The sequence below is a fragment of the Protomyctophum bolini genome (genome assembly GCF_963924005.1).
Source record: "Protomyctophum bolini genome assembly, chromosome: 8".
Taxonomy (NCBI): domain Eukaryota; kingdom Metazoa; phylum Chordata; class Actinopteri; order Myctophiformes; family Myctophidae; genus Protomyctophum; species Protomyctophum bolini.
The window spans coordinates 48,256,070-48,283,170 of NC_137869.1; the positions used below are offsets into that span (position 1 = coordinate 48,256,070).

Consider the following 27,101-nt stretch of genomic DNA (forward strand, 5'->3'; position numbering starts at 1 on the left):
CACATCCTTGTTGATACTTGGCAGGTATACATACAGTACCTACCACAATAAGTCCTTTTCACTGGTGATAGATTGCACGTATTATTGATCTGCAAATGATTCATACCATAATGCGAACCCATAGGTCAGTCGAAGTGCATGCAAGCAGGTCAGGTCTTTAAGTCTGAAAAGTCCACTGCCGTGCGAGGGCTCAGACTTTATTCAAAACTAAATAAAACTACTTTGCTCTGCCGGATATACATTATTTTCCAGAGAGTGTACACACACACACACACACACACACACACACACACACACACACACACGTATGCATGTATTATTTCTTATAATATATTTTATCCATATCCTGTATGTTATGTTATGATATGATCTATGATATGATCTGATTGCCTATGCTGTGTACTTGAATACAAATGTACTAGATATGTATTGTGTACTGCCTGAACTGTAACATATTCTTTATAGTTAGCTCCTGGAGTGGAGACATTTAGACAGCAAGGTCAGCGTGCTGCAGGCAGCTAGATTGTGATGTCTAGTTAGTGACGTCATTAGGACATGAGAATCCAAAAGCTATATACTGTATGTTCTATATGTATGTATGTAATTAATCTTGTGAACGTCTTAGCGTGATACTGTCTGGTGTCATGTTATTGTTCTCCCGGGCCTGTCCGTCTGTCCGCCGCCGGACCAAGGAATGATTCAACCGGGTCGTCACACGCCACCCAGACTACACACACAACACCGGTCTGTCAGAACCAGACGAGGGTCCAGTACTTAGGATAATACAACACTGTATATATTCATAAGTTCTGGTATAGATATAGATCTTACCAGACGCCACCATACCTCCAGACGCCGCCATACCTGCAAAATAAAGGGAAAAAATTATAATAAATGAAAAGAAAATACGAATAGCCACAGAATTTAGTTACATTTCCAGTACTGTCAATAATGTACTTACTTATTATCCCTAAAAGCAACACAGGCAACATGATTGGCAGAATTCCAAGCCTATTCACCAGCCTGTTCACAACACAAGTGGTCAAATTATTTGAATATTTATTTTTGTTAGTAGATCTAATAGTTTGGTCAGGAGTCTTCACGTTTCTCTGGTCAAGGATGCTTTACCTGAGAGAGATGAAGCAGGACCCCCACATATAACATATTGTATTTTATTATAATTGTGTTATAATTTAACTTTTGTTTTGAGAAAGCTTCCATGCCACTTGATCTTTTTCAAAGCTAGATCACCATATTCCAGTGGTTGTTTCATTAATGTCTGCTGACCATTGAGAGATTATTTTAAAGGTAGGACAAGTGATTTTCTTTTTGTTCAAATAAGTGTTAAATTGCTCTATATTCTGATAAGAATCATCGCTATATACAGGTGTTTGTTCACTAACAGATGTCGCCCCTGTCTGTCCAGCTCTAAACAAAAAATGCATTTCCAATCAGGAGAGAAAACGCATACAGGATGCAGGATTAACGACTGAAATTGGAAGTGATGACTCAAAGAAATGAACTTTAAAGGAAATTGGAAGGTCAAATTGAAGCTGATAAATGGGTACCCTCTCCTGATTGGCAGACATTTGCAAACCACCTGAAAAGGTATTTCTTGCTTATTAAAGATGTAGCTACCCCTACATACCCGCAATTATTACTATCAGAATAGAACTTTGATGATTTAAGGGGAAAAAAGCTTTTGGTTTTACCCTAAAATATCCCTTACCCTACATTTAAGTGATATGGGTTGAAGGTAATGCTACAGCTTTGATGGATACATAGATTTATATGACAGCACTATCATCAGTAATGATGAAGGCATCTATGTGGCATAGTTTATATTGATTAACATCAACAACAAGAACAAGACCAAAAATGTCGACAATAATAATAGTAGTAGTAGTAGAAGTAGTAGTAGTAGTAATAATAATAATAATAATAACACTTGCTACAAAAACAACAAGAATGCATACATGATCTAATAGATAATAGAACAGTCACCTGTATTGTGTTGAGTCAGCACAGCAGTCATGGAGCCACTGAGCTGATTTTATAATAGCAGGCTACAGTCCAACAAACATCTTGTTAAACCAGTACAAAAGAATGTTAAACCATTAAAAAAGAATCATCAGTCCACGGTGTCACGAACTGGTCAAGCTAAAACCAAACTTTCTAGTTAAAAAATGTTCAGAATGAAAATAAGTAAATAAATAAATGTGAAATTAATGTGGAAATGTATAATTCATGCTGTTGAGGCTCTAATGCAACTAAGGATCTGATACATCCCTTATACACAAATTATTTGTTGTTTTTATACATTTATTTATTTATTTCAAGTTAGACACATGGTTCAATCTAACAAAGTTTGTCAACATTTTTTCACTGACAAAAACAAAATAAAATGTTGACAAATTTGTCAACAAATAAAAAGAGACTAAACTGGGAATAGATGGGGATTGATAGAAGAATAATTAGAATAGAACTAATTAACTAAAACTAACTAACTAAAATATTATTTTTCTGTGTCAAGTAATGCATTAAAAACTATTGAGCATGAGCACCGGCGACAACCACTTTTACAACCACACTTGACCAAGTTGACCAGTTTATTGAAGGATTTTGACGCCATCGGTAGAATGCTCCACACAAGAAGCCAGACCTGTTTGACTCTAATGCCCACCCCCTCCTTCTTGAGTTGGTGGAATGTGTCTAACCCTAACCCATCATCACTCAATGCGTCAACACCGCCCCTCCTCGTCTAAATACCTCCTAAATATAATCGTTTTATATGACCTCCTAAAGTGGTTGATGTTATAGGGCTGAGTTGCACCTCCTTACTTAGTCCGTTCCACAATTGAACTCCACAAACTGAGATGCACATACTCTTCGATTTTAATTTAGTTAAGTTCTCGTCTTAAATTATAACCCCCTTTTCTATCACTGAACATTTTTTGTACATTACCTGGTAAAAATAATTTAATTCAATGCATTTTGAATGGAAACAATGACACCAGGATTCTCTAGAGTCTAGTAGTCTATCAAGGTTGAAATCTAAATGATGATGGCTGATGCCTCATTGTGAACAATAACACATTCAAATGCAGAGATTATCCCTGTTAATGGTCACTGGTTATCATAGATCAGCTGTTCATGATCACATTATGGATGGACACCATTTTACTTTAGAGTTATTTGTTTGAGTCTGACAGAAATATCAAAATCTAAAATCACTATGTATTAATTGGTATCCCCACAAAATTATTTGCTTTGCACATTAAGTTTCTGCAGAGCGAGGATTGTAGAAGACCCACACAGCATTTGGTTTAAATTGTTGAAACATATTTCTCAGTATCATCCAAACTGTTCTTGACAAACTCTATGCATCTGTCCAATACGGTGTTATAGCCAATGCATATAGGCCTAAACATTGTATTGTCTTTGCTTGAACGTTGAATTACTTTGAAACTCCTGTGAATCCAGGAGGTATCTGCTGCTGAAATGATGAAACTGTTTATAACATTATAACCATTAGGCTTACACCAATTATGTCACAAATTTTAAATCACATTGAAAGCTTTAGAAAGCAATAGCCTGAAATGATTATGATTGGAGTCCTTCATGTCCAACTGACAGGGGAAACTTCTACTGAACAAACTAAAATCATGGTGACTCCACCATGTTATATTTAACCCTCCAAATTCAAAGAATGCTTTTATTAAGCCAATACAAATGTGATTTGGTTATTAGTGTACTAGATATTTGTATTATACTATATTTCTTTGTTGTTGGTAAGTTCTTTAAACCCCCAAACACAACAACGATGGCTGTTGTGTTTGACTCTGAGCTCTGTATTGAGACCCAGGTAAAAGCGGTCGTACAGTCCAGACACGTTTCCTTTGATAATCATTTCTAGAATGTAATGCCCTTGGCCTCAAAGCTTGCCATCATTGGCATCCTGTGTTCAGGGTTTGGTGAACAATAGAACAAGTCATTGCAAATGAGCCACCATCATTGGTACATATTGTTGCTTCCCCACAAAACAATGGAAGCACACCTTTAATGATGATAATCATTCACAGGTGATCTAGCAGCTAGATTCTAGCTAGTCTTGGTGGCCATTAGCACGTTTGGTCACAGCAGTTCTCTATCGTGTTCGAGACTGGCTCTCCACTACATATTATTCAATATGTACGGGAACTGACCCCACGGGGCAGTGTTCATGGATATCTCTTTAAGACACATCACCTATTCTGGCCCTGCCCAGATGCCAATCAGCGGGCTATTTATGCCCCATCTGGGCATGGCCACTTAGATTTTTTGATTTCCACGAGAGCAGACGTTTCGTGTATCTCAGCAGTTTTGACACTTATTATTAAACAATATATATATGCCGTCTTTTGTCCAGTGTCTAGAGGGTACTCTTATTTTGAAGAGATCGTCCACCGGAAGTCTTAAATTTGCTCATTAGATCTGCTCACTAGACGCTGCCCTCATCCTTGATGTTTGAATAGTGTAACAGCAACAGCAGCCAAAATATAATGCCACTATGCAGTCGAGGCGACCGACTGAACGCTAGTATGAGATAATGTGCGTCCACGCTGCAAATGATTAACAATTAAAGCCAATTAAATCAGTGCCGCTCCTCTATCTCTCCTCTCTGCAACATAGCCACCAACGGTACTCCCTGTTCGGCCAGAGAGGAATTCACAATACCGTCAGATGAGATGATCTGACTTTTTGTTTGTTCTTCTGAGGAGAGAGACAGTGAGACACCATCCATTCAACGTGGAGGGGACTTCATCATGACAGAGAATTTCTCCTGCAGCGACCAATGATAATGATGATGGTCCAAACAATATAGTGAATAGAACTCAGGCGAAGAAAATGGAAAGACATAGAAAGAGCTCATCTACTGCGATAGACCTGCATGGTAGTAGCCTACCTATTGTGTGTGCGTTTTGGTGAAATATCCAAAGCAGTCTAAACATGATCGATTCCCTCATGTAGAATCAAGCAGTGTTTTTTTTTGCTGCACGTGTGTCCCCGTGGGCACACTGGACGCGTCAGGAGCGTCAGAAGAAGCTGAAGCCCTTCTTCTTCGTGGGGTTTTTAGACAGCTGGTGGATGGAAAAGAAGCTCCACCTCCGCGCCCGACGGACGCGGAGGAGAGCGCGTCCGTGAAGCTGTCCGTGTGTGTGTGTGTCTCTCTCTCTCTCTCTCTCTCTCTCTCTCTCTCTCTCTCTCTCTCTCTCTCTCTCTCTCTCTCTCTCTCTCTCTCTCTCTCTATATATATATAATTCAACAGGCTTTATTGACATAACATTTTGTTAATTGCCAAAGTGTTAATTGCCAAAGCACAATTACAATAATGACAAACAATAGACAACATAATATCAATGAAATACGTTAAAGAATGGTGGTTCAGGAAATAATTTGTGCTGGTATCATTTCTTTTTATATTTGAAGTTGTTTGCTACTGTCTACAACATTGTCCTAGTCTGGTGTACTGGCGCCCCCTCTTGGCCATACCCCAAAATGGCCACATGCCTAATTGTTGATTTCAACAATAGAGCACAAAAAGCACTAAATAAAGACACCATTTAGTTACATTTGGAGTAAAAACAATTGGGGGTGTAAGGCTCTGCAAACGTATAACTTGGAATATCTCAAAAATCATACAAATTATAAAGAATGACACCATTTCCATGGGGAATAATGGGGTGCCAACTTCACAGAGGTATAGGCCTACAAGCTCACAATGTGTCGTGATATGACGCATTGTGAGCTTGTAGAGCTGTTTTCACAAGATTTGTATATTTGAAAACTTGAAATTAGACATTCTGCATGAAGATTACTTTCTACTTTTGGTATATCAAGTACATTTTGATGCCAATACTTTTGTACTTTTACTTTTTTGAATTCCGGACTTTTACTTGTAATGGAGTATTTATACATTGCAGTATTGCTATTTTTACTTTAAGTACTTTTCCTACCACTGCATGTTAGTTAGAAAGGATGCTGCTAAGGTCATAAGGTCATGTCAAAGATGGTTTATGTATGAAGATGGGCCAACTTCATTGGAGCTACTAGACGCGAAATGGTACACAAAGCCTACAAATGGTCGACTAAATCTACAGTTGATTTAGTCGAACCAAAGTGTTTAGGCGGGCCTGGATTCCCGGCCTTGATACTGTCATAATTATATTTTTCAGCATGCAACCAAGTGTAAAATGACTTATACTGGATCTCTTGTCCACTAATCCCTTCCTAACATTTTAGTCTATTAGTTTGTATTTGTTGACGAAATTGCCAGTATATTTAGTCTTATAGTTTTAGTCATCATAGCTTAGTTTTCATGTAGTTTCCCTTTAGTTTTAGTCAGTGGAAAAAGGTAGTCAACATTTTTCCTCTTAGTTTCAGTCGGCGAAAACAACACAGCTGGGGCGTATGTGCTCAAGAGGGGGCAAAAAAAAGACGTGCAGAAAGAATGTAAAAAACATGTTTGTCAGGGAAGCGTTAAATTAAAGACATAGACACAAGACTTATTGACTTATTTTCATTGTGGTCCTTTTGGTCTGGGACAAACAACGTCGACGGGAGACTCCATCAGTAACGAGGCCCCTTGGTTTATACCGATGCTGGGTTCCTATTGGTTTACCTGTATTTGTCTTACTCCTATAGTGTAGCCTAGTGGAGGCACTACACTGTCTCTCTGCATTTTATGAATGTTAACTCACACACATGAAACTATAATCTCCCACACTCGTTGGCACAGGATGCATGCACGCAGGCACGCACGCACACACACGTGCACAGGGGTCATGTTGGGGTCATGTTCACGCATGCGCGCGCACACATTTTAATCATTTATTTATGTCCACATAAGAGATACAAATACAAGGACACAAATATTTACAAGGTGCCGTACAGAATGCAGTCAGCAAATCCCGAACAAATACCCACACACCCTTCAGGGGTACAGGTAACAGCGTCTTCGCCATATTTGGCGGCTACCGATAGTGGAAGATATTGCACAGAATTTCGCAAGCCGTTTGGCTGCTTTTTTTGGCATCCCAAGTGCCACATACACACACACACACACACACACACACACACACACACACACACACACACACACACACAGACCAAGAATGCGAGAAAACAAAAGGGAGAGATTCACTGGGGATTTTTTTGTTAATTTCTTCCTCCCCCTCACATCTGGTGTGTGGGGCTCCAGGAGGGGCTCCTGTGGACCTTTTGGGACTCCATCACTTCCTGGGTTGGTTCTGGTGAACAGTTACACAGCAGCAGTGGTGGTGGGAAAAGTGTACTCGCATGTCATCATGTATGGAGAAAAATCTACAATGTAGGCTTTTGCTGAGTGTGTGTTTTGTAATAACAATAATAATCAAAATTTACAAAGTAACTAGTAACTAAAGATTTTAAAATGATTATAGTGGAGAGTATAAAGTACAACATTTGCCTCTGAGATGTAAAAGTATTGAAAACTGGAAATGGAAATCAATATTTTACTAAATACTACTTGAGTAAATGCAGGCCCGTGCATAGTGTGTGTGTGTGTGTGTGTGTGTGTGTGGGGGGGGGTAAATCAAACCACATGTTTTCCTCCCACGCTCAGTCTCTTCAGACGTCCGTTTAGACAAGGTATTTCATTTATTTATATATTTTACCCCTCTCTTTTCTCTCTTTTCGTAGTCTGCCATTGGTAATTGTTTCTGTTAATGTGTTGCAATCCATTTATGTGTTCCGTTTTTTAATATATTCTTTTGTGTCTGACGATGCTCTCTCTGAACTCTTAACGCGTCATCATTGATGTTGTCTCCTCTTCTCTCGACGTCTTTGGATCGACTCCTGTTGTTAATTATATAATGGAGGTTTGGGATTTGTCCCACCCCCCGATAGAGCGCCGGCCGGACATCTCAAACACACACAGGCATTGAGCAGGACATTCAGTTCTCTGCTTGACATCAGCCTTGACCACGCTGAGAGAGGTGAGCCGTTTTTACTTTTTAACATGCACTTAGGTCAGTATGTCAAGGATGGCATCAGAGCAATTTAACAGCAAATCAATGTATTTATTTATTTACACGGCTTTGTTGAATGCTTGATTCTGATTGGTCAATCGCTGAATTCAGCTGTGTGTTATTTCTTGATAATGACCACTCCATGGGCCCCAGTAATACAATGGGGTGCTATAAAAAAAATAGAGCAGACGTAGAATACGCACATCGACAGGCTGGGTGCTGGGCTAAAAGAAACTTCAGTAGATTGGATGGAGCCCGCACACCTCAGGTAGCAAGACGTTCTTTATTTTAATTACTGACAACGTTTCGATCTATTCGATCTTCATCAGGTCATGTGAACATACACACAAGTTTGTACATTTATAATAAGGGAGTGCCCCCATTACCCAATCAAAAACACCACATTTTGGTGCCCCTCCCATCACTACAGGTGTGACACGTCAACCCTGAGTGAGTGGGTGGGGAGCCAGACATATTGATGTGAATATAGTCTGTTCAGAAATTTTAGTGCACTAATTAAAAACATTTTTAAAACCAATTTATAAAAAATAAAAATAAACACTTCAGTCCTATATACATTTCAGCCATTTGAGAATAGCAGATCTACAAGCTCAGAGCTTGTACAACTGCTAGTGCTCATGCTGCAAGGGGAATCTACAGTCAATTGAGTTGGACGATGCACCACAGCCCGTGTGCCTTTCCTTGAAAACATTGTGTGCATACAGTCAGTGGTGTGCACAGACATTTAGAGGGGCAGGTGCTCAAGTGAAAAAAGGGCACCTTGTGCAGCGCAGTTGCCTTAATAGTGTGAGATTTTAGAGCATAAATAATATATTAGAAGCTTTTTTATCAAGAATTGATCAATGTCACCATGGTCCACATGCTGTACACTGTACTTTTCAGACGGGCACATTGGTTGTCCAGAGGGCAAAGGGCAGGTGCTCTAGCACCACCTAGTGTCCATCTGTGCACGCCCTTCCACATGTATTTTTAATATAGGCCATGCTTAGCCCATTTAGGACTGAGACCAGGTTCTACAAATCTTCTCCAAGTCTTCTAAATCCTCGCAGTTTTCTGAAACACCATGTTTCTATATCAGTGGTTTTCAAACTATTTCATGTCAAGGACCCCAAAAATGATATGTAATTGACCCCCCCATCTGAAAATATGTTGCAAGCTGTTATGTTGCAATATGTTACAAGCTCGAAAATAGCAGTAAGTATAATGTAAGTCTCAAATGTGCATCGTTTCTGTTCCCCCAAAACAAAAAGGGGTTTAATAAACCTTAAAGGGCCACTTCACCCCTTTTGCAACCAGATCTTATTTTAATGAGGTTTGGGAGACAAGAAACACTTTCCTGGGGTTCTTATGTGGGTAATATGTGTGTTGTTTTTGTTTTATAGTTTTATTGTGTTTTTATTTTTATGATGTCATGGACACTAAAGCATTATGGAAATTGTAGTCCAGGAAGGAAGTGAGCCAAGTGTCCATGACATCATGGACACTTTGAAACACTAAAATATCTAAAAACGCACACATTACCACACACAAACCCCAGGAAAGTGTTTCTTGTCTCCCAAACACAATTAAAATAAGATCTGGTTGCAAAAGGGTGGCCCAATGCAGAATTAATAAAAGCGAGGGAGAATCATCAAATATTATGTATATAATATTACAATACTGTCTTCACTTACAGAAATATTATTAGGCCACCAAAGATCACGTTTCTTTGTTTTGTCATTTCAGATCTCTCACCACCACCACCACAACATCATCATCAACAACATCAACGCGATGGATCTGTCTGGTCTCAACAGCCTAGAGGAGGAAGAATCCAATCTCAGACTGTATCGTTCCCTGGACATCATGTGCTTCGTGGTCTACGGCTTGGTCTTTGTGGTGGGCGCGTTGGGGAACGGCGTGGTGGTCTGGGCCGCGGCCTTCAAGCTGAAGACGACCGCCAGCACAGTGTGGTTCCTCAACCTGGCGGTGTCTGACCTCCTGTTCGCTGCCACGCTGCCGCTGTCCATCATGCACCAGGTATACTAGAACAGGGGTTCCCCCCAGGTACCCCTTGGGGGGAATGATTTTTTTAACCAAGAAGGTGAACTCGAATCTTTGCTTCTGGTGTGTGGGGGGGGGGTCTCATCTCATTTGATTTTCCTCCATTTTCCTCTCTCACAACGTTAAAGTTACACTTATTTCCTGTTACTAACCTGGGTAAAATGTGCAGCATTGGGAGGTAAATGGGAGCCACTTTATTGCGAAGTGTCGTTTATTGACATTAAGTATCTGGATACAATATTGCACATATTTAGGTAAAGTACTCTATGCGTCCCGGCTGGCCATAGAGAGAGCTTTAGGGAGACAATCACGCACACACAATAGGTCCCCACAGCTGGATTCGATTAACTCACATGTATATTAAGGAGGGCAACAATCAATCAACAGCACCCCCAATTTATACACACACACACACACACACACACACACACACACACACCGGCTGGCAGTGATTTTGGGTGGCGGGGCTATAAGACATCCATTATACTATATGCTACTAGTTCAACCTGCAGCAATAGCATCATATTCCAGATATCAAAGTACAGCAATGACACTACTACAGGCCTATACTTTGTTAAGTGCTCCACAACAACAGAAGTGCATGCCCACCACAAACACTCCACTGAACATTGTTTGTATTTGTACAGATAGCTCATGCTCTTATACTGTCATTAATAATGACAGTACGCATGCACACACGCACACACGCACACACACACACACACACAAGCGCCGAGACGAATCAAACACACTCACACACACACGCACGCGAGCGCAACTGGCGCAAACGGCACCGACCAAAATGGAATAAAGATGCAAGCAACTTGCAAAGCACACACACACATGCACGCACGTGCGCACGCACACGGCACCGAAACAACACTAACACACGCACACAAACACAGCCTCTCTCTCTCTCTCTTCCCAACTCAATGAGAGCTCGAGCCACTTTCAATGTGATTAAACCAGGGATTATGTAACATAATCCCTGGTTTAATCACATTGAAATCACATTAATCACATTAACTTTGTGAGATAAATTAAGCAGACCACAATACCTTTCTGTGGGTCCGGTGTGTGGTCAGCTGTCTGCCCCAAGGAAGAATTTCAAACTCACAAAACGTATTTTGTCTCCTTTCCTTTTGTTATCCTAAATGGACTATATGCTCCCAGTCTCTTAACTTCATTTTCCCCTCCACGGACACAGGACAAAACGGATTATAAAGTAAACTAGAACAGCACTCTGTCGAGTGCATACTTGCTTGTTGCACACTAGTAGGCCATAAATGGCCAACTAGTGCGCAAGCAGAGTGCGCAAGTACTTTCAACTGCTGTAAACTGTCAAATCTCAGTATCTCTGTGAAGGAACGTTTGAAATGTATAATCATTAGGTGTAACTATTTGCTACCTACCTACTTTTTTTTACAGTTTTATCGATGTAGATATATTCTGGATCCCTTTTTAGTTTTTTAAAGAAAAATAAATCATTGATATGTGATGAAAAAAAGGTATATAAACTGAATTAAAATATGTTATACAGTATAATTATTCTGTAAACTGTGGAATCTCAATATCTCTGTGAAGGAACGTTTGAAATGTCTAATTATTAGGTGTAACTATTTGCTACCTATCTACTTTATGCATGTAAACACCTAGTATTATTAAGTATGGTTCAAGTTTCTATCTATATAAGAAATACGGTTTTATCGATGTAGGCTAGATATATTCTAGATCCCTTTTTAGTTTTTCAAAGAAAAATAAATCATTGATATGTGATGAAAAAAAAGGTATATAAACTGAATTAAAATATATTATACAGTATAATTATTTTATTACTTATTGTAAATTGTCAATTGTTTTAAATGTATTTCATCTTGGACTATAGTGATATTAATACTACATCATGATCAGAGTAATATGTGTCTCTAACTTCAATTTCTGTAATAATACTTTCAAATTTGTTAAAATATACATGATCTAAAATACTTCCGAAATCTGTAGTTGGATTTGTATTTAATTGTTTAAAGCCTAATCTTGACATGAAGGTCTTTATACTTCTATCTTTCTCAGTATAATGGTCTTCATTGAATTCTCCTATTATCATAATTGCAGAAGTCGGAGATGATAGATACTTTACCATGTTTTCGAGAAATGTGTTTAATTTCGAAAGGTCTGTTTTAGGTGATCTGTACATAAGAATGATATATAGATCTTTATCTTTTACATGTATACATACATGTTCTACTTTTTCTAATATCCTGATTTCATTTTGAATTATTTCAATGGCAATATCTTCTTTTATAGCAAACATAACTCCCCCACCTATATCATATACACACCACGTACTCTGGTCCCAGCAGATCAGGCACAATTAGCTATTTTATTTTTACTGATTATGTATATAGTATACGTATGACTAGCTCTAAATGATGACGTAAGACATACGTATACATATGTTGTATATTAAAATACCATACAGGAGAGTAAATGTGCACGGCAGACAGACGACGAGATGATGTTCCTTGATGTTTATTTCAGAGTACACAGCACAGCAAACAGCATAGGTTACATGGTAGAGAGTGGGGGAACAACCAGCCCAGATCTTTCTTTGTCTGGCATTATATCTATCGTGTGTTCATGTGTTCATATGGCTCTCGGCCTATCAGGATGGTCCACGATCTGACCACCGCCTTGGCTCTCAACCCCTAACGATGACCCCAGTTACTGATTAACCATGGGCCTTTGTCTTGGCTTTCTGTTCTGTGCCAAACCCTGATCATGGTTCACTATTATCAGGTCTTATGTGTCCATGTGCATGCGTGTATGTGCACATGACATTTAGTGATGTCCAGGCATCATTAGCTGGTCTGTGTCTTACAAATTACACCACACATATACATATACTATATAGAGTATGTAAGTTGATTAGCGGTATACTGTGGTTACTTTGCGGCAAAACCGTGACAGCCAACCCGCCATTTGATGCGTATGCAAGAAAAACAGCAAATCTGTGCCTGGTTTGCTGGGACCAGATTACACAAATGACCATATTTCTTACGTCATCATTGAGAGCTAGTCATAGATATACACACCACATACTCTGGTCCCAGCAGATAAGGCACAATTTGCTATTTTATTTTTACTGATTATGTATATAGTATACGTATGACTAGCTCTAAATGATGACGTAAGACATATGGTCATTTATGTAATCTGGTCCCAGCAAACCAGGCACAGATTTGCTGTTTTTTTTGCATACACATCAAATGGCGGGTTGGGTGTCACGGTGAAAGAGACCGGGCTAAAATATTACTTGCGCGCTCTGCTTGCGCAAGTAATAATAAACTTATTTCATTTAAAATACTTCCACCGCCATTCTTTCACATCATAAACAACCACAAACGAGCAGGTGCTATGATTGGTCAATAGCCAATGACCTCACGGTCTGAGGCGGGCATTAGGGCTGAGCACAGCCCTCTATTGGCTCTGGGGCTGAGAGATTTTAGCCCCAATGGCAAGTAAACCAAGCAGGCGTGTCTTGGCAGCTGTCAATCATTCAACGCAATGAAAGCCAATGGAAGCCTTTTGGGCTGTAAAAAAGCATCCCATTTTGACCTAATTTGTGTTTTTCTTGTAACTATTTGATGCTGTTGCTGCTTTAGATTATACCAGAATATAAAAGTATCTATTCTAAAACATTTTAATAATAATTTCTCATCTTTACTCCATAAACTCCATAACATAGTTAAGCACAGACACATCATTTGAAGGGAATCATCCCTCACTTACCATTATACAAGTAGCCTACGCCCCCGAACATCACACGACACACGCACGTTTCACACGCACATCACAAGCACGCAAAGACCACTATAGAATTTCCCTAATATGTACAATTCTGAGCCAACGCAGACTGGTGATTGGAAGGTATAGCATATGTTTGAATGCACACACCAGTGGGGTCAAACACACATTAATATATACATTGCTCGTACATATGATGTATATGTAACTACAATTCATATTAATATAGCTTAAATAACTGTTCTACGTTGTCTATCGGCTGAGCAAACATGTCAGGACACAGAGGCGTTTATAGCATGGGAATCTTACAATAGCCAGTGGCCACTAACTAGTGACCCATAAACAAATGGTTGGGGGTTGTTTGTGTGCTGATAACAGCTGCACCTATACTGTGTTCCTGTTGACCAGTGTGACCACTACCTTATAAGGGAATCATTTGGGACAGTGGGGGAACCTGAGACCACCTTGTCTTTGATGTCTCTGTCTTGAGTTGTATAAAGAGCTTACTGAAATGTCTATCTGTGTGTTAGGCCCAGACAAGCCGTGAGGCTGGTTGGGTGCATCCATGGAGCTTCATGCTCCATGGCTGTGAATGCTGTTATTCTACACTCTTTGCAATAAAATGGACCAATGAGAACTTTCATTCTGCGTGCATCGTCGTCAGTCTCTCTCTTAAGTTGTTAGATAGGAAATATACTTCACATACAGTAGACACTCATGGTAATTCTCCATATAAGTACTGTAGTTAGCCTGGATCCAGCCCAAAGATCCCGCCCACTCTCTGAGAGCAGCTGGAAGCTCTCTGAGTCTGACAATCAGGCTATACTGTAGTATGGTTGAAGAAAGGAACCCTGCTTTCATATGACATGAACAAACAAAACATTAAAAAAATTCTAATGGCAGCCCCTCAGTCAAATTTAGTCACTGACTCTCACACAGTCGGTATGTTTGAAATAGTTTTGCGCGACTTGGCTGTCTGTGAGGAGTTTTCCATGGAAGAACAGGTCATGACAGGCCCCTTGCAGAGGGTTACACAAGTTTCATCTACTAAAACATTAAATGAATCAATACCACAATGATTTGCTATATGATTTAGTTTGTTCCCACCACACAGGCGTTGGGCTACCAATGGCCTCTGGGCAAGGTCATGTGCAAGGTGTACTTCACCCTGGACTCTCTGACCATGTTCGCCAGCGGCTACCTTCTGGTGGTCATCGGCGTCGACAGGTGTGTTTCCGTGGCGTGGCCATCATCTGCGTGGGTCCAGATGAACCGGTGCGGCGCTTGGAGAAGGAAGGCGTCTTGCGTGAGCGCGGCGGTGGTCTGGGCGCTGGCCGCGGTCCTCAGCTCGCCTCTGTTCTTCACCTTGGACACTCCGTCCACATGTCGCTTCTCCAACTCCTCATCGCTCTTCTCTGACGAGTCCGACGACTACGAACCCTCCCCCTCCGTGGTTTGTAATGGAAAATATGTATAATATTCCAAAGATGTTTTATTGAGAGATTATGATCAAAACAGAACATACTGGTGTGTTAGGCAGAGGCAAAGAGACAACCAGGTGCTCACCGAAGTAAAAACAAATGTTAAAATAGTAAAAAGGTGCACCTGTATCAGTCGGGATAAGTTAATAAGACATCAAATAAAAAAGGAGATCAAAGTTTAAAAAGAGGATACTTTGTTACATGTTTCGACCTATACCGGTCTTCATCAGGGTTGATACTGGTGTGCTAGTCTAGACCAGTTCTCTCTCCATGCCCTCACAGGAGCCAAACGGCCCCCTGGGCTCAAGCCTTCCCCCCAACCCCCTTCTCAGACCGTCCTTATAGTCCACTCTCTTAACAGAGATCCTAGTAAATGGTCATGTAAGGATACTAGAATTTCGTGACCGCTTCGCGGCCACTCAATCCCAGAGTTACTTCGCCACGCACTATGGGAAGAAGGAAATTGCGGGAGTTGACTCCATATGTAGTAACGGATGGGTTATTAGTTATTATTATAGCACAATGACAATGATAACGTGCTGTTGTAGATTGTGAGAAAGGGATTTGAAAGTAGCTCTCAAGTCCATAAAACAAACTAACATAGGCTACTTCTCTATAAGCAGAATCATGAATAGCAATGTGTTTGTGGCTCAAACTTTGTCTAATATTGTTTTAGAGCAGTGGTTCTCAAACATTTTCATGCCAAGAGCAAAGGACCCCCAATATTTTTTCAATCTACAAAAATAATCCCAAAATCGCTTATAAATTAAATTAAATTAAATTACTTACTAATGGCTTATTTGGCAACACTGGCCAGAAACAACCAGTGTTGCTTCTTTTTGTCTTATTTTGTATAGACCTAGGTGGCTTGTTTCTACCATAGAGTTATAGTGGCAACACCTGTGGCTTCTAGCTCGCTAGCTGGATATGTGCTGCTGCGCCTGCTCTGCTCCTCGACTCGTCTCTGTACTGTCAGTCCCAGCTCCGTGACTGGGAGATGGGACTGTGTAGTCTGGATAGAACTTTCTGTTACAGTTAAATCAATATAAAAGTACCACACAACTGAAAAGTATCGCGACTGTGACCAAACCTGTCATCAAATGCTGCTAACGTTGTGTTCACCACTGTTAGCATGTGTGCTATCAGGCCAAAGCTGAGATAGATATAAACCTACTACTGGCCAAAATGTCATACAAAGCACAACACCTAAAATCGGAATGTAATTGTGACCTATTGAGCACAAACAAACCATCATGATTTGCTTGCTGGACCTATAATTAATTTATTTGCATTAAATGTCCACTCGCCCATCTAAATATAAAGCAAGATGGCCGATTGTGAGACTGTGAAAAGCAGTGTGGGGGCGGGCCTGGAGGGCCTATGAGAAGACGGAGCAGTGTTGCCAGGTTTGCGAATTGTAAGCGAGTTGTAGTGTGTGTAAATAGCGTGGTTAAAAGGCCTTGCTTGTGGCCTTGTTTCTGCCCCTGTTGAGGCAACAGCACATGTCCACCAGTTTCTGTCCACCAGTTTCTGTCCACCGCTTTTGGCACGTGATCAACTTAAGCAATGTTATAATAGATATTCTAAAGATAAGGGTGACACACAAAAAGTTACACAATTACACATTTGCTGACAGAGTGATTTTAAGCATGGAGCAAGTCAGGTCAGCTGTTAGGTTGAGTTAGGATTGGCACATTGCTGCTGTGAAAAGTGGCTGACTAGCATTGAATGAGATATATCGACAAATTCAGAATAAGTACATTTATATTTCTTTGCATTCTAAAACATCTATTACAGGTTCGGCTGGACGTCCTGATCATCACCTACAACTTCCTGGGGTTCGTGGTGCCTCTCGTCGTCATCGTCTCCTGTTACGCCGTCATTCTCTGGAGGAGGAGGAACGGCGGCTCGCCGGCAGCTGGTGGCCGTCGCTCGCCGCTGGGTCGGCCCTTCAGCGTCAGGGCGGCCATCACAGCCTCCTTCTTCCTGTGCTATGCTCCCTATCACGTCCAGTCGATACACATTTTTGACGTATTTGGAATCGGGTGGAGTCTGGCCAGCTGCCTGTTGGCTCTGTACCACTGCCTCAACCCGCTGCTGTACACCATCGTGCGGCGGGACCTCCGGAATAAAGAGTCCATTCTGGAGGTGCTGGAGAGCGCCTTCGCCGAAGAGGAGGAGCCTCGATCTGAGCCGTCCGCAGATCTTCCCCTTTCTGATGAAGAATAGGTCTCAATCCATCTTCAACCGCTTATCCGTAGTCTGGTCGTGGGGGCAACCAGAGAGCTCCAGACTTCTCCTCTCCAGAGAAACATTAGTTACTTCATTCTGGGTAATCCCGAGCAGGTTTTGGAAATATAATTCAATAGGTCTGTGATATTAATCCATATTCAATACTAAGTAATAATAATAATAATAAGTATTAGTGTTTAATGTTTGTGTTGTCTGAACCTAGGGGTCCATGAGGGAGTCCCAGCTAAATGATACAGTTAGGAAATAAAATAGACCCTTGTGTGTCTGTAACTCAGAGATTGTACAAATGGAACCAAATGGAGTTAAATTAACTTTGATTTTACAATATACATTGGGGCCCCAGAGATAGAAATGTCATTAAATAGGGGACCATAGCCTAATTCAGGTCAAACCGGGGGCCCTAGAAATAAAAATAGTTGAAAATCACTGCTAGAGTCATGAAAATCTTCTCTTATGGGGTCCTTGACATATATTTTCAAATGGGGGGTCCGCACCGCAGGGATAATGAGTGTCAATTTGGGGGTCCTTGACATGAAAAGGTTTGTGAACCACTGATTTACACTGTCTCGGGAATCTACCATATGATGTACTATAATCATTTAACAATCCAAACACATACGTCAACACAAGGTGAACAGCAGCACATCAGCATTTATGGCACCATTATTTACTGCCTTTAATGAACATAATTATTGCATGAATGTAATGACTCAAATCCTGACAAATGTGGACAGACATCATATTGTTCTACCAGTAACCTATGAGCTGGAGAGAATAATACAAGATTATAAAAAAAAGGAAATTCCATCATGTTGAATAGAAAATAAGATCCATACACAAGATGAAACAAAAATCCATTTCACAACAAACTATTGTTAATCAGTCATGTTGATATTGTCAGATTATGCGATTCCTCTGCTTTAGTATCCTTGTCATCCTGGATTAAACAAACTATTGTTAATCAGTCATGTTGATATTGTCAGATTATGCGATTCCTCTGCTTTAGTATCCTTGTCATCCTGGATTAGACTGAATGATCATATAAGTGTCTGTGTGTGACTAATTTATACTAACAGGCTCCCCCCCCTGTATGACTCCTCATGTGTCTTTTTAGATCACTTGTACTAACACAACCTTTACCACAAATTGTACAAGTAAAGGGCTTTTTGCTCTGTATGAGTCAGCGTGTGTGTTTTAAGACTATGTTTCTTAACAAAACCTTTACAACAAACACTACAAGAAAAGGCCTTTTCCCCTGTGTGAATCATTATGTGAGTCTTCAGCTCTTGCTTAAATCTAAACATTTTGCCACACTCTGTACAACTAAAAGGTTTATTCCCTGTGTGACCCCTCGTGGAGTGAGTTTGTTTAGATGATTTCAGGTCCTGGGACAGCATGCGCTGTCCTCCCACATGTTGTGTGTTTTGTGATTTCAGTGTGTTTAAAGCAGACTGATCTCCCCTAGTCTCCTCCCACTCATCACTGTCTTCAGTGATGTCAGATTCAGAACAGTGTGAAGAGAGGAGCTGCTCATCACTAGCTGGTTGTGATGTTCCACAGTCAGCTTGTGTTTTCATGTGTTCAGTTGAGGTGCCGGCTACAGGCTCTGCTGTCTCTCTGTTTTCATAATAATGTCAACGTTGACCCACAAGCCTCCTCAGCTCCTCCTGCTCATCTTTACAATTTACAATTTAGGCATTTAGCAGACGCTCTTAATCCAGAGCGACTTACATTAAGCAAGAACAAAAGCATGGGAATACATCACATAAAAACATTCATCATGAAACATGCGTAAGCTAAGAAAGTAACAGTGGAATATCTATATAATGAAACTTATACGTATAAACTATACATATATACTACTATGCTATACATATGTACTATGGCGTGCTATGACTATATACAATGCAATTCTAGTGCTGTCTACATAACATGCTATAAGTGTGGAGGCTCTGGTTCCTCCTGGACCAGACTGGAGCTCCTCTCCTCTTCAGAGGAAACCTCCTTTTTACACGTCTAGGGAAAACACAGGGATGTGCAGGAAGTCTACGGAAAAGATACAGTTAAACTCTATAAAAGGTTTGAACTTGACATGATTTCAGTGAGTCCTCTGCAGCAGGCTAGTTAACACTGAAGTAGAATTAACTGCCAAGCTTCAGTTAATACTTTTACAACCCAACCATTGTCCGATTCATGGTAGTCAACATTGTCAATGCCTAAAACAATAAACGATTCATATCGCTTCATCTTTACACCCTCAGTACCGACCCCTTTTCAATAAAATAAATAAAGACAGATAGTGCTTTAAACTTACTGAGATCCAGGTTGTCTTGAGGTCCCTGTTTAAGGTGGTCTTCAGGTACCTGTTTAAGGTGGTCTTCAGGTACCTGTTTAAGGTGGTCTTCAGGTTCCTGTTTAATAGAAACAGTAGTAGCTGGAGGACTGAGCTTCACCTGCAGACTGGACTCCACACACTGGTCTGGAATGAAGGACTACAATAAGGACATGAATAAGAATATAAAGGACCACTTAACCACTTTTCAGCCTATCCTATTTTAATTGGTCCTCTCCTCAGTGAGGTTCATGATAAGATATCACAATTAAAGGGTAGACGTAATAAGCTTTAGGCTTCAGTCTATACTTATTTTTCCAGACCATGACATTTTGTGATGATTTAAGAATGTTTTGTATGGAAAAAAACAAATAAACTAAACTAAATAATTGTTTTCCACTAATTTCTGTGTCTCATTGGAGGGCTGTGGGCAGTTCAGAAACACGTCCACCGTCGTTATTATCGTGAGAACGATGGCTTCCATTATCGCATTGCAACTTTTAACCCATTTAGGCCTGAGGCAGATTCTATAAACTCTTTTGTTTTCTGAAAAACTTAAAATGTTTATATAGCAGCATCAATTATATATATATATATATATATATATATATATATATATATATATATATATATATATGTTGTAGAGGTGTTGTAGAGGAGGTGTTGTAGAGGAGGTCTCTCCGAACGTGTGCATATGTCAGACCAGTTGATACATAGAACCGGTTTTTGTCAGCATCCACTATAGTCTGAAATGTGTTTTTTAACAAAGAAACAGTGTGTGTTGTAGAGCATCATTTAAATGCTTAATTTATAGTTTTAATGTGCAAATCAATAGTTTTTCAATGGATTCAGTTTACTCTAGACGGGTACTCTTATTTTGAACAGATTGTCCACCGGACGTCTTATATTTGCTACCTAATGTTTGGCAGGGAGACACAGCGCTATCAGGCCACTATAGATGTGTTTTAAAGAAATGAAAAATGTTTCACACTTTTAGACCATATCCGTGGTTATTATATCACATTTGTGATTTTTTATATCAAAAGTGTCTAGGCTCACATAAAAAGAATCCAATAAAAATGAAGCTCACCCGTTTGATTCCCATTGCTGCATCGTCCTCCAGACACAGGTGGTTTTGATTACAGTCAACTACTCCGACTTTTTGATTGATTGATTGATTGATTGATATTAACAGTTTGCTGAATTACAGTACATTTCAAGCACAACTCAATACAAAAACTGTTAAACACCCTGAGCGTGAGCGCACAGGACGAAGTTCTTCTCCTTTTCAATTAGTAACGCCCAGCGCCCAGGACGAAGATTGATCAGCAGGACGGAGATTATTGATATCAAAACCGATCACATTGCTCCACAGGCTGGGAGCGTCTGTTGTGCAACATCGAGTGGGATGCCATCGAAAATGTTTAGCCGACGAGACCGAAAATCTTAAAACAGAGTCAATAACTCTTGATCTAAATCATTCCGTCCAATTCTAAGCAAAGATTATGTGTTAGACGGCCCACCCGGGGTCCCGTCGCTAGTTGCGGTATGATTAATCATACCTCCCGTTGTTGTCAATCGCCTCCAGAGTGTTTTGAGGATACATCTCTAGCTCAGCGGTGCCCAAAAGGTGGATCGTGATCTACCAGTAGATCACAAAGCCTGTGCAGGTAGACCACATGACATGTCCCTATTATATATATATATAATTTTAATATATACCAGTAAGACGCGCAAACGCGGGAAGCGAACGCAGCTGAGACCCTGCAGATCATGTCTGTCTGTCTGTGTGTCTGTCCCGCTGTTACTGTATATGTGGACCTGGCCCCTTTTGTGCCCATATACTGAGTGGACCTGGCCCCTTTTGTGCCCATATATGGAGCTGAGTGATTGCTGATGCAACACACTCCATATTTGGATAGCGGGACAGACACACGGACAGACAGACAGACACACACACACACAGACAGACAGACAGACATGATCTGCTATAGGTCTCATAGTACGTGCTCACTGCGTTCGCAAAAATCTGCCATTTGAATTAAGGTGACTTGTTGGATTGACATCAAAAGGGCATGTCAGCTCAAACCCACAATGTTGCGCACAAGCGTCAGAATTACAAGTTATATACAAAAAAAAACCTACCAATTCCATTTCCCCATTCCATGTGTGTTTGTCTTACTGTATATGTATTATGTAACGCCCCCTCAGGTACAGTTTAAACTATTTTCAGCAATGGAATGGTCATTTTGAAAGTAGCTCTCAATTAAAAAATCACACCTGTGTGAACCAAGTGGTGAAATTTCCCCCCCCCCTCTCTCTCTCTCTCTCTCTCTCTCATTACAGACACAGCACTACCCCTCTCTCTGTTTCTGGCTCCCCCTACTGGTATAAATACGTAACATACTCGTGCTCAAAGACACACACACAGGTACACAGGTACACGGACAAAGCTGGATGTAGAAGTGGTTGCACCACTTAAAAATGTGTGGGCACCACTGCAGCTGCTTCAGCCACATCCGGGAGAACATCCGGTCCGTCGGTAAAAGTGCTCCGCTGCTATAAATCGCTGGGCGCTATGATTTCATGGATTAAATAACCCTGGGCTTTCCGGGTGTTTTAACTGTGGACAACACCATAGCGTTACACTTGTTTACAATAGGGTCCACCATTTTTTATTCATCAGAACATTTAGAGACGTACAAATATACACTTCTATATAGCCAAAAACAGGAAATCATCATAAAAGGAGGGGGAAAAGGGGGATAAAAATTATACAGTGCAGGGGAAAAAGGGGGTGGGTGATTCAGACTTTACGGGGGCCAGTTTCTAATTGCAGCCGTCCGTAGGTGCCTTTGAGAGTGGCTTTGAAGGAGTCAAGGGATTTGCATGTCTTAATGACTGTTGGTAGGGTGTTCCACATTTTGGTGGCATAGGAGCGAAATTAATTTAGTCCCTCGTTTGTGCCGAATCTGGGTTGCACATGGTTTATTGAACTCCCTCTGGTGTTGTGGACTTCGTTGAAATTACGGAAGAATTTAGACAGGTATAGGGTATATTGGTGGTGTATCAAATCTTGTGGAACAGACCCATTCCCAAAGAAACCTTGTACGAGGGCTCCTGTTAGGGTCTTCAAGGTGGTTTTGTCGACCAGTGAGGAGATCCTTTATAGGAATCTTGTTCTTTGGTTGAGTTTATGTTGGTGGCCATTTTATCACCGGAAAGATTTCCCTCCAGGATGGAACCTGGAGCCGTACGTCTTTTGTCCAGTGTCCACTTTATAAAGTCCATGCACTCCAGTGAATAGCATTTATCCATTTAGATAACTTTATTATTATTGTAGGAGTCAATCTACTATAGGCCATCACATCATGTACGTGCCATCATGCCATGTCTAACATTCCTGTTAGTGTGCTATGTCACCCCCTACAGACATGGCAGAGAGGACATAAATGACCTGGCCATCAGAGGGCCAGGTGTTGGAGGTTGGAGGTTCACAGTTTTTTACGTCTGGTTTTTGTTCTACACCTTCTATTCTCAGTTACAGTTATATGCTAAAAGTATCTTTATTTTTGTTTTCCACTTGGATGAAATAAACCTTTTGAGTTCAACTTCAACTCTACGTCTGGACATTCCTCGTTTCCCTTTTTTGGTCAAGTTTGCTGCACAAAGCCAGTCAGTTAGAAAAAGGTACTCTCAGTCAACCACCACAAGGACAAAAGGTCTCTACAATTATTATTATTATTATTTAATTACTTATTTTTACACTGAAACATAATGTGTGTCTTATAGCATCATTTAAATGCTTAATTTGTAGTTTTAATGTGCAAATGAAACTTGAGGGTTTCTCTAGAGGGTAATCTTATTTTGAAGAGATCGTCCACCGGAAGTCTTAAATTTGCTCACTAGATTTGCTCACTAGACAGTGCCCTCATCCTTGTTCACTAGCCACTGGTTGAATGGAGGAAAGTTTACTGCTGTTTGTGAGTGAAAACGAAAGTATTTCATAGTTAAAGTCTCTCCACCATATTAGACTTATATTATAACTAAAACAGCAGCAGGAGGAAGACAAGATGGCGGCGCATTGTTCCTGCCAAGCAGAGGAATTCTTTCCGTTTCTGTGGACAACAGCGCAGACAGACAACACGCCAGGTATGTGTTACTTAGCCCTGGTCCAACGTTCTCACTCACCTGTTCTCACCCATGCGAGGGTTTACAATTCCCAGCAAATAAACAACACGACGTAACTACTAGTAGGTACTCACCGACACAAAGCCTGCTAGACCTTGAGGTAAAAGTCTATCCTCGAAGCTGGGAAGCGTCTCAGCTCCACAACTTCTCTCTAAAATATACTATTTTAGTACTATTAAATGGAATGAATCCAACCACATCGGCACAGGCAAAACCAAGAAAGCGAAGGGAAAGACGCCAACGTCATTTTCTCCGGAGGCTTAGTGCACTTTTTTAGGAGGATAGTGCACTTGCGGATAAAAGCGCCACATTTTGTATGAGGCTTCCTTAGGACATACTAAAGGATTTTAGCCATATAGAACATAGTTCGTTTTTTTATTAGGAAATAAATACATTATTGAGTCATAAGAAGAACATTGGTGATAGATTGTTTTTTTTGTCCACTTAACACGCAGCCCGCCAAAACCGCAGAAAACGGTGTTAAATTGATCGTCTAGCCTGCCAGAAACGTAGCTACGCTATCCAGGGGTTTATATTCTTTAATTCATGTTTTGATCCGATCGTATCGTTGGCCACCGTTCGTTAGCACAACAGTCCAAGTGGGACAGTGGCCGCAGCCATTTTGAAGATGTGCGCATATGCACTTGCATTCAATGGTCCACGTTCAAATGCCTGTATCTCCAAATCGGCGCAATGAATGGCGTGTTATTCAACGGCCGACAGCAGGCGCCGATACTCGCGGCCAGGTCGCCTTCAAAGACGTCCCAGTCCACGCATGCCAGTGAGCCCTGCAGCTGTGTAATTGCGTCTTCTTCCGTACACTGGGTGCAGTAGGACTGAGGTTTGGACTGCGTCAGCTCCAGTTTGTAGTGCAGAAGCAGAAGCACTGTGTTGTTATCCGAGCCTCCCAGTGGAGGATGTGCTCGGACGCTAAAAGCATCATCAAAAGTTCCATAACACCAGTGGAGGATGGACACTAATAGCATTATCAATAATTCCATAACACCAGTGGAGGATGGACACTAATAGCATTATCAATAATTCCATAACACCAGTGGAGGATGCGCTCTGACGCTAAAAGCATCAACAATAGTTACACACAGAACACAGATCCTGGATTGGTTATTTCCTGGCGGAACCCCCACAAATAGATGGAGAGAGGGCAGGACCCCTCGAGTCTACAGTTGTTATAGTCTCACAGAAGAAAATAGTATAATATTTTCCTTGTCTATCGACCTCCCTACGAACATACAGTTGTTTAATTTGATCCTCCCAGTGAGCTCATTTATAGTGGGAACATTATTTTGTTTACCCTACTAGCCCTTACCCGTTGTGAGATATTTGCCCCCCTCTTGTGGCCGTAGGGGGGGTACTGCGCCCGGTGCGTTTTTAATTCACTGATAAATGTTGCATCCTTTGGTATTCTTCTTCTGATAAACTACACGGTTTGCACACATCTCACCATGCACAACGGCGACAGGTAGCCTGTCCACACATGGACCGCTACTTTGCATTCATATTCATGTCATATTGACAGTAAAATACCCATTTTTGCATTTTTTGTCCGTTAAGACCTCCATATAATTATGGTCCATGCCTGTGTGAAAAGTGGGAGTGATTGGTGCAGCCAATGATGAGATAACACGCTGTCAGTGACATTCATTCAGACATTCAGAGATTCGCTGAATTATTATAAGGATAGAGTGAATGCAATGGTGTCTTTGCAAATGACATGAGTTATTTAAACTTTTGTCACATCATTTACAGTGAACATCTTGTATTTGTCCTGTGAGAACTGTGGACACAAGGGTGTCTCTTCAGGGCACCTGACTGAGTGAAACTCTTGTTACAATGTTTACATTGGAAAGGTTTTTCTCCAGTGTGGACTGGCTGGTGTTTCGTTAGGGAACCTGACCTACTGAAACTCTTGTTACAATGTTTACAGTGAAACGGTTTTTCTCCAGTGTGGACACGAAGGTGTGACTTCAGATTACTTGACTGTCTGAAACTCTTGTTACAGTGTTTACATTTGAATGGTTTTTCTCCAGAGTGGACACGCTGGTGTCTCTTCAGAGAACCTGACTCAGTGAAACTCTTGTTACAATGTTTACACTGGAAAGGTTTTTCTCCAGTGTGGATATACTGGTGTTTCTTCAGGTGGGATGACTGTTTGAATCTCTTGTTACAATGTTTACAGTGGAAACGTTTTTCTCCGGTGTGGACCCGCCGGTGTGTTTTCAGTTCATTTGACTGTCTGAAACTCTTGTCACAATATTTACAGTGGAAAGGTTTTGCTCCAGTGTGGAGACGCTGATGCTTCTTCAGGGAACTTGGGTCCCTGAAACTCTTGTTACAATGTTTACATTGGAAAGGTTTTTCTCCAGTGTGAACACGCTGGTGTCTGTTCAGGTCACTTGGATATCTGAAACTTTTGTTACAATGTTTACATTGGAAAGGTTTTTCTCCAGTGTGGACACGCTGGTGCTTCTTCAGGGAACCTGAGTCACGTCGTTCGTCATCATTGTCTTTACTGGTCTCCTCCCAATCATCACTGTCTTCAGTGACCTCAGTGTCAGATTCAAGTTCAACTTCAACTTCAGAGCAGTGGAAAGATATGCCTTGCAGGATGTCTAGGGGCAGAAACATAACATGATGGTTAACACTGGATTCCTAAAATGTAAATCCATTCTTCTTCCATGTTCCATGTACAAAATGAGCCATTACCTACCAAGATAAGATTGACTAAACCGCTACTACAGTAGCTACAGGTTATTACTGTTCTCAACGTTTTAGCAAGATCTCCGCAAAAATCATTTAAGTCATGCATTTAGTTACTTTTTTTTATAGTTGTTGTTGGCCTTTAAAGATAGTATATTTTCTTCTTCAAGTGAATATATACAGGACAGAGGGAGAGAGAATGGAAGAGAC

At 40.8% G+C, this 27,101-nt stretch overlaps 2 protein-coding genes across 3 annotated transcripts in view; one reads left to right on the plus strand and one right to left on the minus strand.

Moving 5' to 3' along the window:
• Positions 1–27,101, minus strand: part of LOC308319836 (uncharacterized protein) — a 116,034-nt gene that overhangs the window by 83,179 nt on the left and 5,754 nt on the right. Inside the window, exon 3 of one of the 2 annotated variants that reach the window (XM_080770044.1) lies at positions 25,893–26,803. The exons of the other annotated variant lie outside the window; for it this stretch is intronic. Within the exon in view, the coding sequence (XP_080626170.1) occupies positions 25,935–26,803 (869 nt within the window). The 3' untranslated portion in view covers positions 25,893–25,934. Of the gene's footprint in view, positions 1–25,892; positions 26,804–27,101 lie in introns of those variants that run through there. 2 annotated transcript variants of the gene reach the window in all.
• Positions 7,924–20,296, plus strand: LOC308319835 (chemerin-like receptor 1). Its single transcript, XM_080770043.1, has 4 exons — positions 7,924–8,015; positions 9,795–10,088; positions 15,031–15,369; positions 17,195–20,296. Exons 2-4 carry the CDS (start codon positions 9,843–9,845, stop codon positions 17,624–17,626), a joined length of 1,017 nt encoding a protein of 338 aa, XP_080626169.1. The 5' UTR covers positions 7,924–8,015; positions 9,795–9,842; the 3' UTR covers positions 17,627–20,296.

Coding starts and splice junctions, on each gene's coding strand:
- LOC308319835 (XM_080770043.1), top strand. CDS start 9,843: ATGGATCTGTCTGGTCTCAACAGCCTAGAGGAGGAAGAATCCAATCTC. Junction 10,089..15,030: donor CGCTGTCCATCATGCACCAG/GTATACTAGAAC, acceptor CCCACCACACAG/GCGTTGGGCTACCAATGGCC. Junction 15,370..17,194: donor ACGAACCCTCCCCCTCCGTG/GTTTGTAATGGA, acceptor CATCTATTACAG/GTTCGGCTGGACGTCCTGAT.